The sequence below is a fragment of the Trachurus trachurus genome (assembly GCF_905171665.1).
Source record: "Trachurus trachurus genome assembly, chromosome: 6".
In the NCBI taxonomy this organism is placed as follows: Eukaryota; Metazoa; Chordata; class Actinopteri; order Carangiformes; family Carangidae; genus Trachurus; species Trachurus trachurus.
The window spans coordinates 20,469,796-20,484,020 of record NC_139897.1 but is presented as its reverse complement, the minus strand read 5'-3'; the positions used below and the strand labels follow the sequence as shown (position 1 = coordinate 20,484,020).

The 14,225-nt window shown below is 42.2% G+C and overlaps 1 protein-coding gene across 1 annotated transcript; it reads right to left on the bottom strand.

Moving 5' to 3' along the window:
- Positions 1-8,262: 8,262 nt before the first annotated feature.
- mapk12a (mitogen-activated protein kinase 12a) lies at positions 8,263-13,785 on the bottom strand. Its single transcript, XM_083974096.1, has 12 exons — positions 13,537-13,785; positions 12,491-12,620; positions 12,258-12,316; positions 12,026-12,137; positions 11,899-11,928; positions 11,642-11,689; positions 11,294-11,408; positions 10,266-10,337; positions 10,030-10,109; positions 9,758-9,836; positions 9,493-9,666; positions 8,263-9,340 (listed from the first exon to the last, which is right to left on the bottom strand). Exons 1-12 carry the CDS (start codon positions 13,653-13,655, stop codon positions 9,273-9,275), a joined length of 1,086 nt encoding a protein of 361 aa, XP_083830222.1. The 5' UTR covers positions 13,656-13,785; the 3' UTR covers positions 8,263-9,272.
- Between the last annotated feature and the right edge of the window lie 440 nt (positions 13,786-14,225).

Sequence of the window (14,225 nt, the reverse complement as noted above, 5' to 3'; positions counted from 1 at the left end):
TTATTGAAATATCGCGTTTATAACCCATACATTGACCCCACCAAAAAAACAAAACATAAAAGCGACGGCAATTTCCGTCACGGGGTTTCGTTTCGCCATCTTAGCAGGTCTCCCTGTGTTTAGTCCAATGAGATAAAAGGATAAAATACAGTGGTGACAGACTAAATCCAATGCTTTGACCACATAGTCATTGAAATCGGATACATTTTTTCACAAGCTACAAGATCCTGTAATTTTTCAAGAAATGCGCGCCCTCAGTAGCACACTATCGCGAGATTTCCGAACATAGCTTCTCGGTCATTTCTCTTTGTGTTTTTGTTTTTTGTTTTTTAATTATGCTGTAATAATACTGTAGTAATTAAAAACAAAATAAACATATAGGTCAATATTTTCATTGTTATTAAATTATTATTGCAGGAAAATAAGGAGTAGCCTAGCCTAGGCTAGTTGGGTTCATCCATCAGATAAGCAGTTCAAAAATTAGTAGCAGAGTCCACTCCAGCATAAAATTCGTACTGTACCCAGTATTGTGTTGTATTGTTATGTTTTGACATGACCAAAAAGTGTAAAATAGACACCTTGCAGTTTTACCAGGGGACACCTGTTGTGTGCCAAATTAGACCTGATAGGTTGCCAGATAACCAGCTGAGACCCAGGAAGTCAGTGCCACCACATTACCCTGTAAAACTACAATATGCTTTTGTTTTACTTTGGTTTTATGCAAGTAAACAAACAGTGTAAAGAGTTTTGGTGTGCTGATGTGAAGGATTTTCTTACCCCTGACACAGCCTGCAGTTTCCTGTCGTAAACAAGCCTAAGTTCCGCTGATGGTAGTTTAGCCTACAGTGGCCGATATGAAAGGAGCTGCAGCTTTCTCCCCTGAGGGAAATAGGCTAGATTTCCCCAATGATGTCTAACTGTTAAAATAGATTTGGATAACTTTTTGGATTTAAAATTTGAAATAACATATGCAATCCAATTCATCTTGTTATAATTTAAATTAGACCGTCTATATAAGGTTAATTAGAGGTTTAGCTGTCCACCATAACCGACCACACTCAATCTGACAGGGAGAGTTAAGGGGCCACCAGCGTGTAATGTATTTCAACCGCACCATCACTGGTCTGTTATGGAGTGGCTACGGGGGACTGGGGTCACCCCACAGCATTCCTGACAAACATCCTGTCAATTTATAACCCTGCACATCTGCTGCACACACCTTCCTCTCTCATCCCTCTTTTTGTTTTTTCACAGCAGAGCATCCTCTACCAGGCAGACCACTCTGAAGAACATGGTTCAGTCCAGCCAAAAACCACTGCCCACTGCAACATGCAGACTAAATATTGGAGAGGAAAAGTGAGTCTTTCCCATATTTCAGAGCGATTATTTTTTATCAATCATGCCTCCCTTTTAGCACACCATTTCCTCTGCTTTCACTGCCTTTACGTCATGTCTGTAAAGTTTGTTAACAAAGTAATTACATGATGTGTTGCACCATGTAATGGGATCCTTTATACTTCTTATACAGAAGAAAAACACGACTTCTACTGTGGTTATTTATAGAGCAACCATACCCAGCTTCCTGTCAGGAGAGCCAAGTCATAAACATGAATACTACAGGAACAAAAAGAAACACAAAGAAAACACAACGATACTGTGTTTTTATTAACTTGTGGTGACTAGATTTAGAAACTATGTCTGGTTTGGTATCTCCTGCCCACGTGGACAGATATGAGGTAGAGACCCTGGGACTGCAGCCCAGTCCCTGTTGCTCTCACCACAGAACTCACTGGCATCTCTGAGAAAACAGCTATAAAACAGAAAATATCCCAAACACAGATGCTGACATTCCTCAACCACCACAATCACCATCAACCCCCTCCTTGGAAAAAAAAATGATGTTCTGTTCTGTTCTTGCCATGTGCGTCTGCGAGACTTTCCTTAATTCAGCAAGGATGGGTTTTAGTAAGGAAAAAATGCAACGGTTTCTGTTTCGCCTCAGTCTCCCAGTAAGGCTGTACAACTGAAAGCAATCATCAGTCCTAAACACATCAAGCTGGAGAGACTCAGAAGGTTTTGCAGGCTTATATAACCGTCTTTAAGGGCTTTGACTCCTGGGTACATTTTTCATCCACCATTGTGCGATAATGCCGAAACTTCTGTTTGTTTTTCAGCCTTTGTGGTGGTTCTGCGTTTTACCTCACTCACATGAGAGACCAGAGGAAAACAATTTATCATTTTATTAACAGGGGGAAAACACAATAGCAGCGATCTGGCATTTACTCAGCACGTAGATAAGTCATCAAAATCTGGATAACATTAGGTGTTATATTGTAACGCTCAGTTACATAAGCCTGCGCGGTAGGAACTCAAAAGCAAACGCCTGTTTATTTTTCTAATCTTGCCATATTTTCTGAGGCTGTTCCCTTCCTGCTCCCTCCTGCATGGCATGGTCAGGTTCTCTTTAACCTTGACCCGGCCTCACAAGCGGCTCCCATCGATACAAAAAGAGAAACACGGCGCTGGTGATGCACTGTGACCTCTCACCTCAGAGCAAGGTTCTACCAATGATTCAGCTGCAGCCCTCGCCTGCTGTGGTTTATCAGCCGTAGTGAAGGATAACATGCGGGAAAGCAGCAAACCTGCAGTGAAGTCACCGCTGAGGTCATCGCTGAGGTCTTGTGCCCACTTGACCATAAAATCAATCAGGATTTATCATCTTAGCTTGGTCAAAGTCTTATGTAAGTGATCTTGTGTGGCACTTTCTCTGAGCTCACCTGCAGGGAGTCATAAGGACACGTAATATCCGGCAAAGCTTCTGATAGATAAGATCCACTTTATTGATCCCACACAGGGAAACTTGACAAACAGATCACACTGAGCACAACAAAGGAGTGGATTACACAAAATGGGTGAGAGATTTTTGCGGGTGTTTTAATACTTTGATACTTATTCTTTTTCTTTTTTACCATGAAAGTGTGTCACCATTTGACTCCGGTTTAACAGAATCTATTCAAGCTGCTGTTCTCTTTATGTGAGGAAACTACAAACTTTTAACAGCCTCCTTTGAAGCCTTCAGGGAGTAAGAGTCTGAAATATTGTCCTCTTGGAAGTGTGTTTACTGTCCTGTACTGACAAACAGTGAGTTATCCTGATCCTGAAGTCAAGAATTTCAAGTGCATTGAAGTGAATGTTGTCCCATGTGGAGCTATGGAGGACATGAAAGAAAGTTTTTAAAAAAAGTAAGAAAGTAAACCGCTTTGTTCAAACACAGTGTAAAGGTCTTTATTTGCTTCTGTAGGAACACAACTTAATTTGAAAGCTTTGATAGGTGGAAAAAACAGCAGGGATTAATCACCATTTAATACTTTTTTTCATGTTGTAGCAACTTAACTACAAATTGATTGTGTATAATCAAAGGCACCATTTCCACTTTGCCCCCCACTTGACTCATTATTACAACCTCTAAACAATGTCTTCTGGACACTCGAGTTACCAAATTCCAGGAAAAGAAAGAAGAGCAGCTGATGAAAAATGTTAATATGCTCATCAAGATTTACTTTGAGATATTGTTGTTTGGCTCTGTTAGCCTTTTTGAACAGTGGTTTGTGGACTTTCCTTGTTGCCACAGATTTGGCTGTTCATACCACATACAGGCGGCCAAATCTCATTTATTGATTGTGCTGGGGCCGTAGGTAGAGGAAGATGCAATGGCACAAATATAATTTTATCTCATCTGTAGGTGCTCACAAAATCGTTTAATCTATTTTTACAGTTTTCCCCAGCACAAACATCTGGAAATCCACAACAGATAACCTGTCATGTTATCATATCATATTTTCTCTGTATACGTTTGGGAGAGTCGTTGCTGTGTGCACTGTATTGACTGAAGTCTCAAAGGTGGGATGTTTAGACAGAGGTGGGAATCCCAGGCATTTGCAATTTGATGGCTGTCAAACAATGATTTATTCATGTGCTGTATGTGTGGATGGAAAATCAAATCCAGGAGACCAACAAGGACCATTTATTACTCCTGTGTATTTACTGTAGTTGTTTCTTGCATTTTAATTTAGAAAAAAAAATGATGTTCGATCAAAAGATGATGATTCAGACAAAAAAAGTGGAAACAGTTTCATCAAGTGCTTGTTCCATGTGCTGGAACTCTTCACACGTGACGTGAGCTGTATTTGACGCAATTGAAGATTTAAAAGCAAACTTCAGTCATTTGTCTTGGTTCAGCAGCTGGCTCCCATCACTCCAGTGGGTCAAAGGGATTCGAGCGCTCTTCAACAGTGTGGAGCCTCTCTCAGTGTGACACACTACGACCCCGTACGTCAACACGGCACAGATGGACAGAGGGTTGTCCAGGGAGCAGGATCACAATGTGTGGCATGCATGCATCCCTTTGCATTGCATATTCCACAGCAGCTTTCAAGCAGAGTATGGATGGCTAATGAATGAGATAATGTAAACTAAACCACCCCCTTCTGCTTGGGATAGACTCCCCCTCGAGCCCTCTACATCTCTTCCCTCTTTCTTCATCTCCCTTTCCTTTACTTTCATCCACCCCTTTCTTCTTTCCTGCCCTCAACTTTTAATCTCCCTGACATCTCTTTGTTCCAGTCTAGCTTTAGTCCCAATTATTACTTCCTAAACCTCCTCCTGATATACAGTAGTTGTGTTTTTCACCCACCTCAACTTCTGGTGCCCCCCCTCAGTGGGCCTGTGGAATTTCCTCTATAGTTTGCTGGACAGATCCTGCTTTCCTCCTGAAGGATCTCTCACAGACACGTGGACTTCTGTATACATCTCACACAGATCATGGCAGAGATACTATAGAGGCCCAGGCACGTGGGAAGATGGAAAAAGAGAGGAGAGGGGCGAGCAAGTTGGACAGAATTGAAGACAGAGAACCCTAAGCTGCAGTGTGGGCAACGTGACTCACTTTACTGGGTTCTGCTTGACCTCCACACACACTCCTCCCGACCCGTGCACATGCAAACAAACACTGGGGACGGATACACAAACAAAATAATCCTGTAGCTGGAAAGCTATTAACGCAATCATTCATTCAACGAGGCAAATAAATAGAAAACATAAATAAATAAATTTGCCAACTCGGAAAATGATTAAGCATCATTTCCTCTTCTCTTGAATGTGGAATACACTGATTGAACTGGACTTTGTCAAGCAGCAGTGTGTGCATGCCCCAGAATATAACTAAATCCACATTTCAAGCACAGTAATGTAGCCTTTTCTTGCTGTTTAGTTTGCGGATACATTTGCTAAAAAGGCCTCAGCTCTGTTCCAGAATATAGTCTATTTAACAACATCCCTGACACATGTAGCCATGTATGAGGAAACGCAGACCTCTGTAAACTTGCCACAGAGCAGCAGCAGCAGCACAGATCCAGACTGACATCTGGAGCCGAGCAAACAGTCACATGGTGAACATCATGTACGCAGATACATTGGGATGTAAAAAAAAAATATATAAATCTGTGTAAAATTTTGCAAATAGACACAGACAAGGACAAAGAGCAAGCTGACAGATTTTGACTCCCGGTGAAACTCCTCTGTTTATCGGCTTATTTGATCTCCAGCAAGGACATGACAGCACAAATTATTTGGAGAATAAATACTGTCACACACAATGCCCTGGTGTTGTGGTTCATTTCAATTAAAACTGATGAGCTGGGATGGAAATAAAGCGCTGCGTTCGCTCTTACAGTGACTCTTATTTGTCCAATCATTTGCTATCACAGTTCCCTCTGTGAGACAAATGAGAGAAACTGGAACGTTTCCAAGCTTTCTATCGCTGTTAAAAACTCCAATCTTTCATACACAGGAACACAAATTAGCTCTGAGGAGTGTGCAGGGTGAGGGATCTCTGCAGAGGCCGTGTTTGGTGAGATTCACAGTGATTTGCCTCCCTCAGACACATAAGATAAACACAGTTATAACTGACATTCCTCTCAAAGGAAAGAAAGTGACCCAGGTCAGATCAGTGTTTGGGCATCGCTGCCATTCCTTGTGTACTCCCTCATGAGTCTGTATCAGTCTTGTATGGTAAGTGCATGGATGAGTGTAGCTATGTATATGCTGTGTATAAAACTGTGCATGCCAGGCGTGTATGTATACGAGCGCACACATGCAAACTGTGTGTATGTGTCTGAGGAAATATGCTGCTTGAACCCTGCGTGCTCTGAAAATACACCGCAGGGTCAACAAACAAGAGAGAGAAAGGGAGTCCTTCCACGTGCTGCTGATGTGTGTGTGTGTGTGTGTGTGTGTGTGTGTGTGTGTGTGTGTGTGTGTGTGTGTGTGTGTGTGTGTGTGTGTGTGTGTGTGTGTGTGTGTGTGTGTGTGTGTGTGTGTGTGTGTGTGTGTGTGTGTGTGTGTGTGTAAGGGAGAGAGGAGGGATTGTGGGGTAAAAAATGTGCTTTCCCCTCTGTTTTCCTGTCTGCAGAAGGAACAGAACTCTCTGACTTTTCAGTGAACTATCCAGCAGAAGTCCCAGTGTGTGTGTGTGTGTGTGTGTGTGTGTGTGTGTGTGAGGACACAATATACACCCAGGGTTAAATTTGGAGGAGCCCAGGCCCAGGAAGGAAGCTTGTCCTCGTGGGAGTCGCCCTTGGGAGTCAAGGATCTAGGGGTCATTCAAGACAAGCTTGTTAAATTCAACACCCGCTAGTGGAGAATGTACTGTATGCGGTGGAATGAGCACAATCTAAAAGCAAACAAGCATTCTGCATGAATGTTTAAACATTTGCTTCTCGGAGGTATGAATCATATTAATTAGAAAAGTAAAGTTGACAGCATTCACTGTCATACAATAAATCACTGCAATAGCTACTGTGACTCTGGTTGTTGGAGATAAAGGCTATCAAATGCGAACAGGCTCACACTGATACTGCTAACACAAGTTTTTCAGGTAATGTTAAACACATCCACCATCCTAGTCTACCGTGTTGGCTTAATTAACATTCAAAGTACATCTGAGTCTGCGATAAAGTTGACAGTTTGAAACATTTGACTGTAAAACCAAAATATTGGACAAAATCCACTGGGGAACTTAAAACTACATGTAGGAAATTTCAGGAAACCATATGTCCTATATTTGCAGAAATATTTCAGTATGGATCAAAGTGATGGACCAACCAACAGTTGATGACGTATAGTAGATACTGTGTTGTTTACATGCTGCCACCTAGTGTCAGTTTACATACCCAACACAAAATCAAACACCGTCCTCTTGCTTTAATGACTAGATGAGAGATTGAATATTCATACAGAAGTAAAGAGGAGGGCCACACATTTTACACATGCAGCCTCCTTTAATTGTCACATGGACTAATCAACATATGATCAAGCTATTTTAGGTTTAAAATGGGTGTGTGGACTCCAAAAGCTCTTGGCATTAACCAGGTGGGAAGAATCTAGCAAATATATATTATGGGAAATGTAGGCTCCAGCCCTTTTAGAGCTTGGCTCCTAGAAACCAACATGGATTACCACTTTGCGGTTCTATGCCTTCACCACTAGATTGAAGTTACATCCCTGTTTATTCAGAATCATATAAAATATTAAATGTTAGTGAGGGATTTTGTCATACTTGCTGTGAGGAGTCTTGACTTAAAGCTAAAAATGTGTTTTGTGCAGTCACCGTGACTTTGACCTTTGACCACCAAAATCGTATGAGTTTATCCTTGAGTCCAAGTGAATGTTTGTGAAAAATGTGAAGGGATTCTCTTGAAGACGTCCTGAGAGATATATATAAGACCCGGCGGTGACCTTTGACCTTTTAACTAACATCTCTGCAACATCTCCACAACACCCTGGGGGAATTTCTTCAAATGTGATTCAAATGTTCACTTGGACTCAAAAACAAACACAGAAGACTTTGGTGGTCAAAGGTGACCTCACAAAACCACTACTCAAGACTTCACAGAGCAATCATGGCAAGTTTCACATTAAAGTTTATATAGCTCTAAATTGCAGTTTTTAAAGCCATTTACTGTAATGCACTATGAAATTGTAGGAGTTCATTGTCAGTTTCACTGCAGTACTCATAACTGTGGGTAACTTGTTATAAAATAAATAATTTATCAACCTCTTCCACCCCCACCCTACAAGATGTCATCATTTTGTCGTATCATATTCATCTGATCATGCCTCAGTGTTTAAAGATGTGAAGCTTTGACTCACTGTTCTGAGCTAAAACCCATCAGATCAGTGGAGAAAACTAAAAAGAAAACATGCTACATTTTCAAAGAGAATCTTTAATAATAAAAAATACAGGAGTGGTGTCAGAAATATTAATTCATAAATCAACAACAAGAATGTGTTTTGTGCAACTTTCTGTTTCAAAAAAACAACATAATCTGATTCACTTTTTTTTGGTTTGAAATGAATATGTGAATGTTTGTGCATACCCCGCTGGGATGGATTTCATACGGCTCAACAGTATCGTGTCGTTATCATTAAGGCCACTGGGAGGAATGACAAGGCCACAACATGTAGACTATACACGCACACACGCGCACACACACAAGTTCACAAGGACATTCCAAAAACAAAACTCTAATTAAATGTCTTTAAGAACATGTGGTCACTTATAGGGAAATAGCCTAACAAAATAAAGTACATATTTTGCCTACATCTATTATTTTACCACAAATAGGCTACAACTACCTCTTGGAAATCATCTTCATTCATTTTCAGCGAGATTCTTCAAGAATTTCTGTTTTCACTAAAGTTATGTTAGGTGTCTACTGTCATTTCTTGACTTGTAATAAACACAGACTGGTAGGGAGTAATGTACTGGATTAACAACAACAACATGGCCTACATGTACCATTCTGACTGAAACTGAAAGTGAATTCACCTCATTTTTAAATGTACTGCCTTGGTTGTTTGGATAAATATGAGGAAATATTATTACCTTATGTATACCGTTATGCAGAGCATCCTCGGCACTAAAAGGAGTGCTGAAAAGATCTCACGCCAGAGTCAAGGAGGATGCTACTGAAAACAAAATCATGCTGAACACATCTGAATTTTTACAACAACAACATCAACAACATCATAAGCCACAACTGGGATGTCATCAAAAACACAGCAGCTTGCACTTAAAAGCAGACGAACGTGTCCGTGGGCAATCATTAAGCCTTGTGATCAAAGGGTTTATCCACTTGAGCTCAAGATAAAAAATAAAAAAAAGACATGTTAGTTTGTTCTGGTCCCAGGCTGCTCAGCCATCTCTTTGTGGATTACAGTGAGGTTTCCTTGGAATCTGGCACAACTGGTTTGAAGGTCAGGATCTCTGTGAAAGTGTGACCTGAAGAAAGAGGAATGGCAGGACAGTGATTGATAAAACATAACAACTCGCACTGCTCTCCGTCCCTCTGACATTATATCATCACTCATTTGCATATCCTTTTGTTTACACTGCACTGTAATTATTGGGACACCCCCCTCCCCCGTCCTTACGTTTCCACTGATCAAGAGGCAGGTCTGTGTGGTCTAGCGAGTGGTCGTACGGCTGTGCTTCCGTCTCGTCCTCTGGTTCTCTGAACTCTGTGAAGTACGGCAGCGCGAGAGCCTCTGCAGCCGTTGCTCTGCTCTGCGGATCCAGCAATAACATGCGCTCCAGCACAGACACGGCTGAGGAAGGAGGAAAAAAACAAGAGTGAGTGAAAAGTGGCCACCACAGGAACTGAAAATTGAAAGTTTGAAAGAGCTGTGCATGTCCTACCTTGTGCATTAGTTGTAGAAAACACTTTCTGAAGGTCTTTCTTTTCCACTTTAGGAAGACTCCTGATGTAGCTTTTGGCCTGAGAGGTGAAATCAATATAGTTAATCCAGAAAAAATCATTATGCAGACAGTAGTACCTGAGGTGTGTGTATATGAACTTAAAGATATAAAGATAATGATTTTGTGATGGTGCCAAATTGTGCCTCCAGTTCCTGAAGACCTGCTGGCACAATTGGGATGTAGGCTACAAGAAATCCAGGGAGAGCACTCACGTCTTCAGATTCCAGTTTTGATATAAAGTCCTGAGTTGGTGTCCCCGTGACCTTCATGATCTCAGTCAGCTGATCTAAGTCTGATGAACAGGGGTCAAGGTTCAAATATGATTCACATTTTCAAATGTGATTGATGGGAGAACTGGACAGCATTTCCACACACAAAAAAAATCTCTTTTCGCTCAGTGAACGTTCTGAAAATGTCAAAGGAAAAGGTTTAGAAGATAAAAGGATACGGTCACTGCCTTTAAAAAGAGGTTTTCCTTGCAGCATCTCTGCCATGATGCAGCCTGCAGACCAAATGTCCACTGTGGATACACATAAAAAAACACATTTCAGACTTATTACTTTAACGAGCATACAACAACACGACATAGTACAGTGTTCAACAGCGTTAAATGCAAAAATATAAAGTGTCTGCAACGTACAGTGTTGACAGAGCCCCTCCTAGTGGATAATACTTATCATTACCTTCTGACTCGGTTGTTTCTAACACCTTCTGCTTTCACTGCAAACCCAGCTCTGCATTTAAAAAAAAATCTGGTCCTAGTTTATACTTCGTGGTGTGTTATCCAGTGTAGTTACAATGACGCTACAGCTCCTATCTAAAAGATAGGAATCTCCTCACACATCACAAACACCCCCACATGAAACATCTTCTCAGCTGATTCCAACTACTTTCTAAAGCCCAGAGGAACAAACACGGATCCAGTGCTGACAGATCGACCTCCATCTCCTCCCCCACTCTCTGGAACTCCTTCCCCATGGAAATTAAATACACTATCACCCTCTGCAACACCCTCCTCTATCTCCCTTCCCCATCTGATTTTAATACTATCTCTTTCCTGCTGCTCTGTTTCTGTGGTATTTTTTTTGTATGTAGTGTGTGAGTATTTTCAGTGGCTCTGCAAACAGTTGGCCTTATACTTATTATTGCCTCTGTCATTGAAGGGAGACACTGTAAATATTACTGTCTCTACTTATTCTAGTCTACGTGTCTAGCACCACAAGACATGTGCAAGGGTTAGAAAATTAGGAAATCAACAAGTCACAGCCTGTTCTCTTCAGGTTGAAAAGGTCTTCCTGAGAAATGCAGTAACTCATAGCTGGAGCCGAAGCCTGGGGTTAAAAGCATTTCAGTGCAATAAAACATCAAATACAGACTTCATCACAAAATAACAGGAGCGTGCAGTGTTAATAGGGAGCGGTGAACATGTCCATGAGAATGATTTTTTCCCCCTCCCTATAATTAGCTCTACATTACCGGTCTGAGTGTAGTGCATCCAGCTCAGGATGACCTCTGGGGCTCTGTACCAGCGAGTCACCACGTACCCCGTCATCTCACTGTCTGCCTGCCGTGCCAAACCAAAGTCTAAAATCTGACAGGACATGAACAGAAACACGGTCTCCAGTCAGACACAGCAACATTTACATCACTTTAAGGGCATGCCGACACAATGTGCAATTGGCAATGGAAATCTGGGCAGCGCAGTGGTGATTTTACATTCAGAACATGCCCGTTTTTGATTAAAGCACCAAAAACGTAGTGTGTAACAACTATGGCCAGGGTGTAGGCTGTGTTTGTCTGGGTTATCAGGTCATGCTGCTGTACCTTGAGCTCACAGTCTTGGTTGATGGCCAGATTTCCGGGTTTGAGGTCCTGCAAACGTTGATATGAAAAGATTATGTAAGTGTGAGTGTGACATTGAGTGTGTTGCAGTTAAACAAGAGAAAAACTAAACTCCAGTCACAACAGTCAAATAAAACAGGGACAATATATGCCTTCATAAGAAACCACCCAACTCAAATATATGAATCTTGACTAGATAGCTATATAAATAGATATTTAAGACATTTAAGACAACTCACCCTGTGAATTATACCAGCTGAATGAATGTACTAGAATAAAAGAACAGAGCAGGAATTTAATCAAAAGAACAATTACACACAAGTAATAAGTTGTCCACAATATATCACAGAAGACAGAGTTCTCCACCTTAAGCCCTTTGAGCATTTGATAAACCAAATACTGAATTTTTTCCTCTGACAATTTCTGCAGCTTCATCAGCTTCCCCAGATCTGTCCCCATGAACGGCATCACCAGATAACTGCAATAAGAAGAAAACACGATGGCTGTGGACACTGAACAACATCTGATGCTCTGAAACCAACTTGAGCTGGAATAGGGTTTAAAGTAATACAGTCCCAGATATGTAAAGTGTACTTACAAATCATGGAATCGGTCCAGGGAGAGGTCAGCAGTGAACACATCTAACAGGCCAATCACCTGCATCAGACAGAAACATGCTTTTTGTCCCATAGGTCACTTTTAACACAGATATCCTCTGAGCTCATTATTAGATAATATGCAAAACAAAGGCTGGATGCCCAGATGTCTTGATTAGATCTAGTCAGAACTAATTAAAACACGATCGTGCAGATATTAAAACCCGTGTCTTACATTCTCATGCTTCATGTGCTTGAGAAGCCTCAGCTCCCTGTAGGCCCGTTTTGCAAAGAGCTCAGACTGAAAAGGTCGGTACAGCTTCTTGATTGCCACTTTGACTGCTGTCCTGGAGTCCACCGCAGAGCTATGGGGGCAGGAAATGAAAACACAGCAGAAGGTGTGTGGAAAAAGTTAATGAGTCGACCTGAAACAGGACCAGAATGAGGAAATAATCAACTAGTCCAGGAACTTCCCCCTTTTTATAGAAAAAAATAAATAAATAAAAGGACTTCACTCTCATTGTGATTCTCATTCACTCTCTGTCTCTTTCTTCTCTATCACTATCTCACACACACACACACACACACACAAAGCCCCCTTGCCCCCCCCACCCCCTTCCCTCCCTCCACCACCACCTCCCCTTCCCCTCATCTGCTACATCCAGCTGTGCTTCTTTTGGCTCTACTATGGCGACTCCTCCATCTCCAGGTCCAGCTTCAATGTCCTACTACCACCACCACCACCACTACAATTTTTCGGAGTTGCTCATGTGTTGTTAAGTTGCATTCAAGGACTCGGGGCAGCTCGGTATCCGCCCCCACAGTCAATCATAGTGATAACAAAGGGCCGCATGCAGCGAGACGCACAGGGTGTCCGAGGAGCTGCTTGTTGTGTTGGAGATCAGTAGCTCTACAAACTTGTGTGAGCGCAGCTGTTTAAAAAAAAACCAACACCAACACCACCACCACCACCACCCACGAGCCCTTTATGATTTCATAACCTTAGCTACAGATACGATCAGAGATGCGAGGATGAGGTGGAGTTACGGTGCAAGTGTCTCCATCATATCAGGAAGTGGAGCAGCATGTGTTCAACGGAGCGCAGATACTTTTCCTTTTGTTTGACTGTTCCACAGCGCGGCCGCCCCGTAAACTCACCATCTGTTCCGCCGCTCGCCTTTGTTACCGATCCCCCGAATAAACAGCAAGTGCAATCTGTGCGTGTGTGTTTTTTTTTTCTTTTTCTAAATCTTCCGTCCGGTGCGGCGATTTTTCACTTACCAGACGGTCCCGTACGCTCCGGTCCCCACCTGCTTCAGATCCCGGTACCGCTCCGGAACTTCCCAGGAGGTTTTGTTGACATCTTGGCGGTAGTAACCGGGTCTGACTCGCTTAGACATGTTATATATTAAAAAACGGATACCGAGACGTCTAGGAAAGGCTCTTCTTTGGTCGCTTTTTTGTTCAGTTTTGTCTGCAATCGCGCTACACACCCATTGTCCCAGATCCCACCTATGCGCTCACCCTCGATCATTGCGCAGCTCTGTGTGTGTCAGCCGCTCAGGGCGCAGCCTGAGGTCACCAAAAGCCACTCCTGCTGAGGGCCTACAATTAAAAAGGTGAAAGAAGGACTGGAATGCGAGTAACACGAGACTACACGGGCTGACAACATGCCTGTGAGATGCGTTGGCAAGTGCGCACCATTTGGATGGCAACTAATAAGGCTCGGCTTGGTTTAGCCTACACCTTGTTGTGTTGAGCTTTGTAGTACAGGAAAAAAAAATAAAAGAAAAAGACTACGCAAACGTTTAGGGCTTGCTGGGACATGAAGCCCAGAGGTGAAGACAGACACAACTGTGTAGTTAGAGAAATACCAGACAGCAGGCATATCAATAACAAACCGGAGAGTTTAGTTTGTGTGACGTTTTATATAAATAGAAAGGGATTAAGCATCTGCGTGCATCAGTATG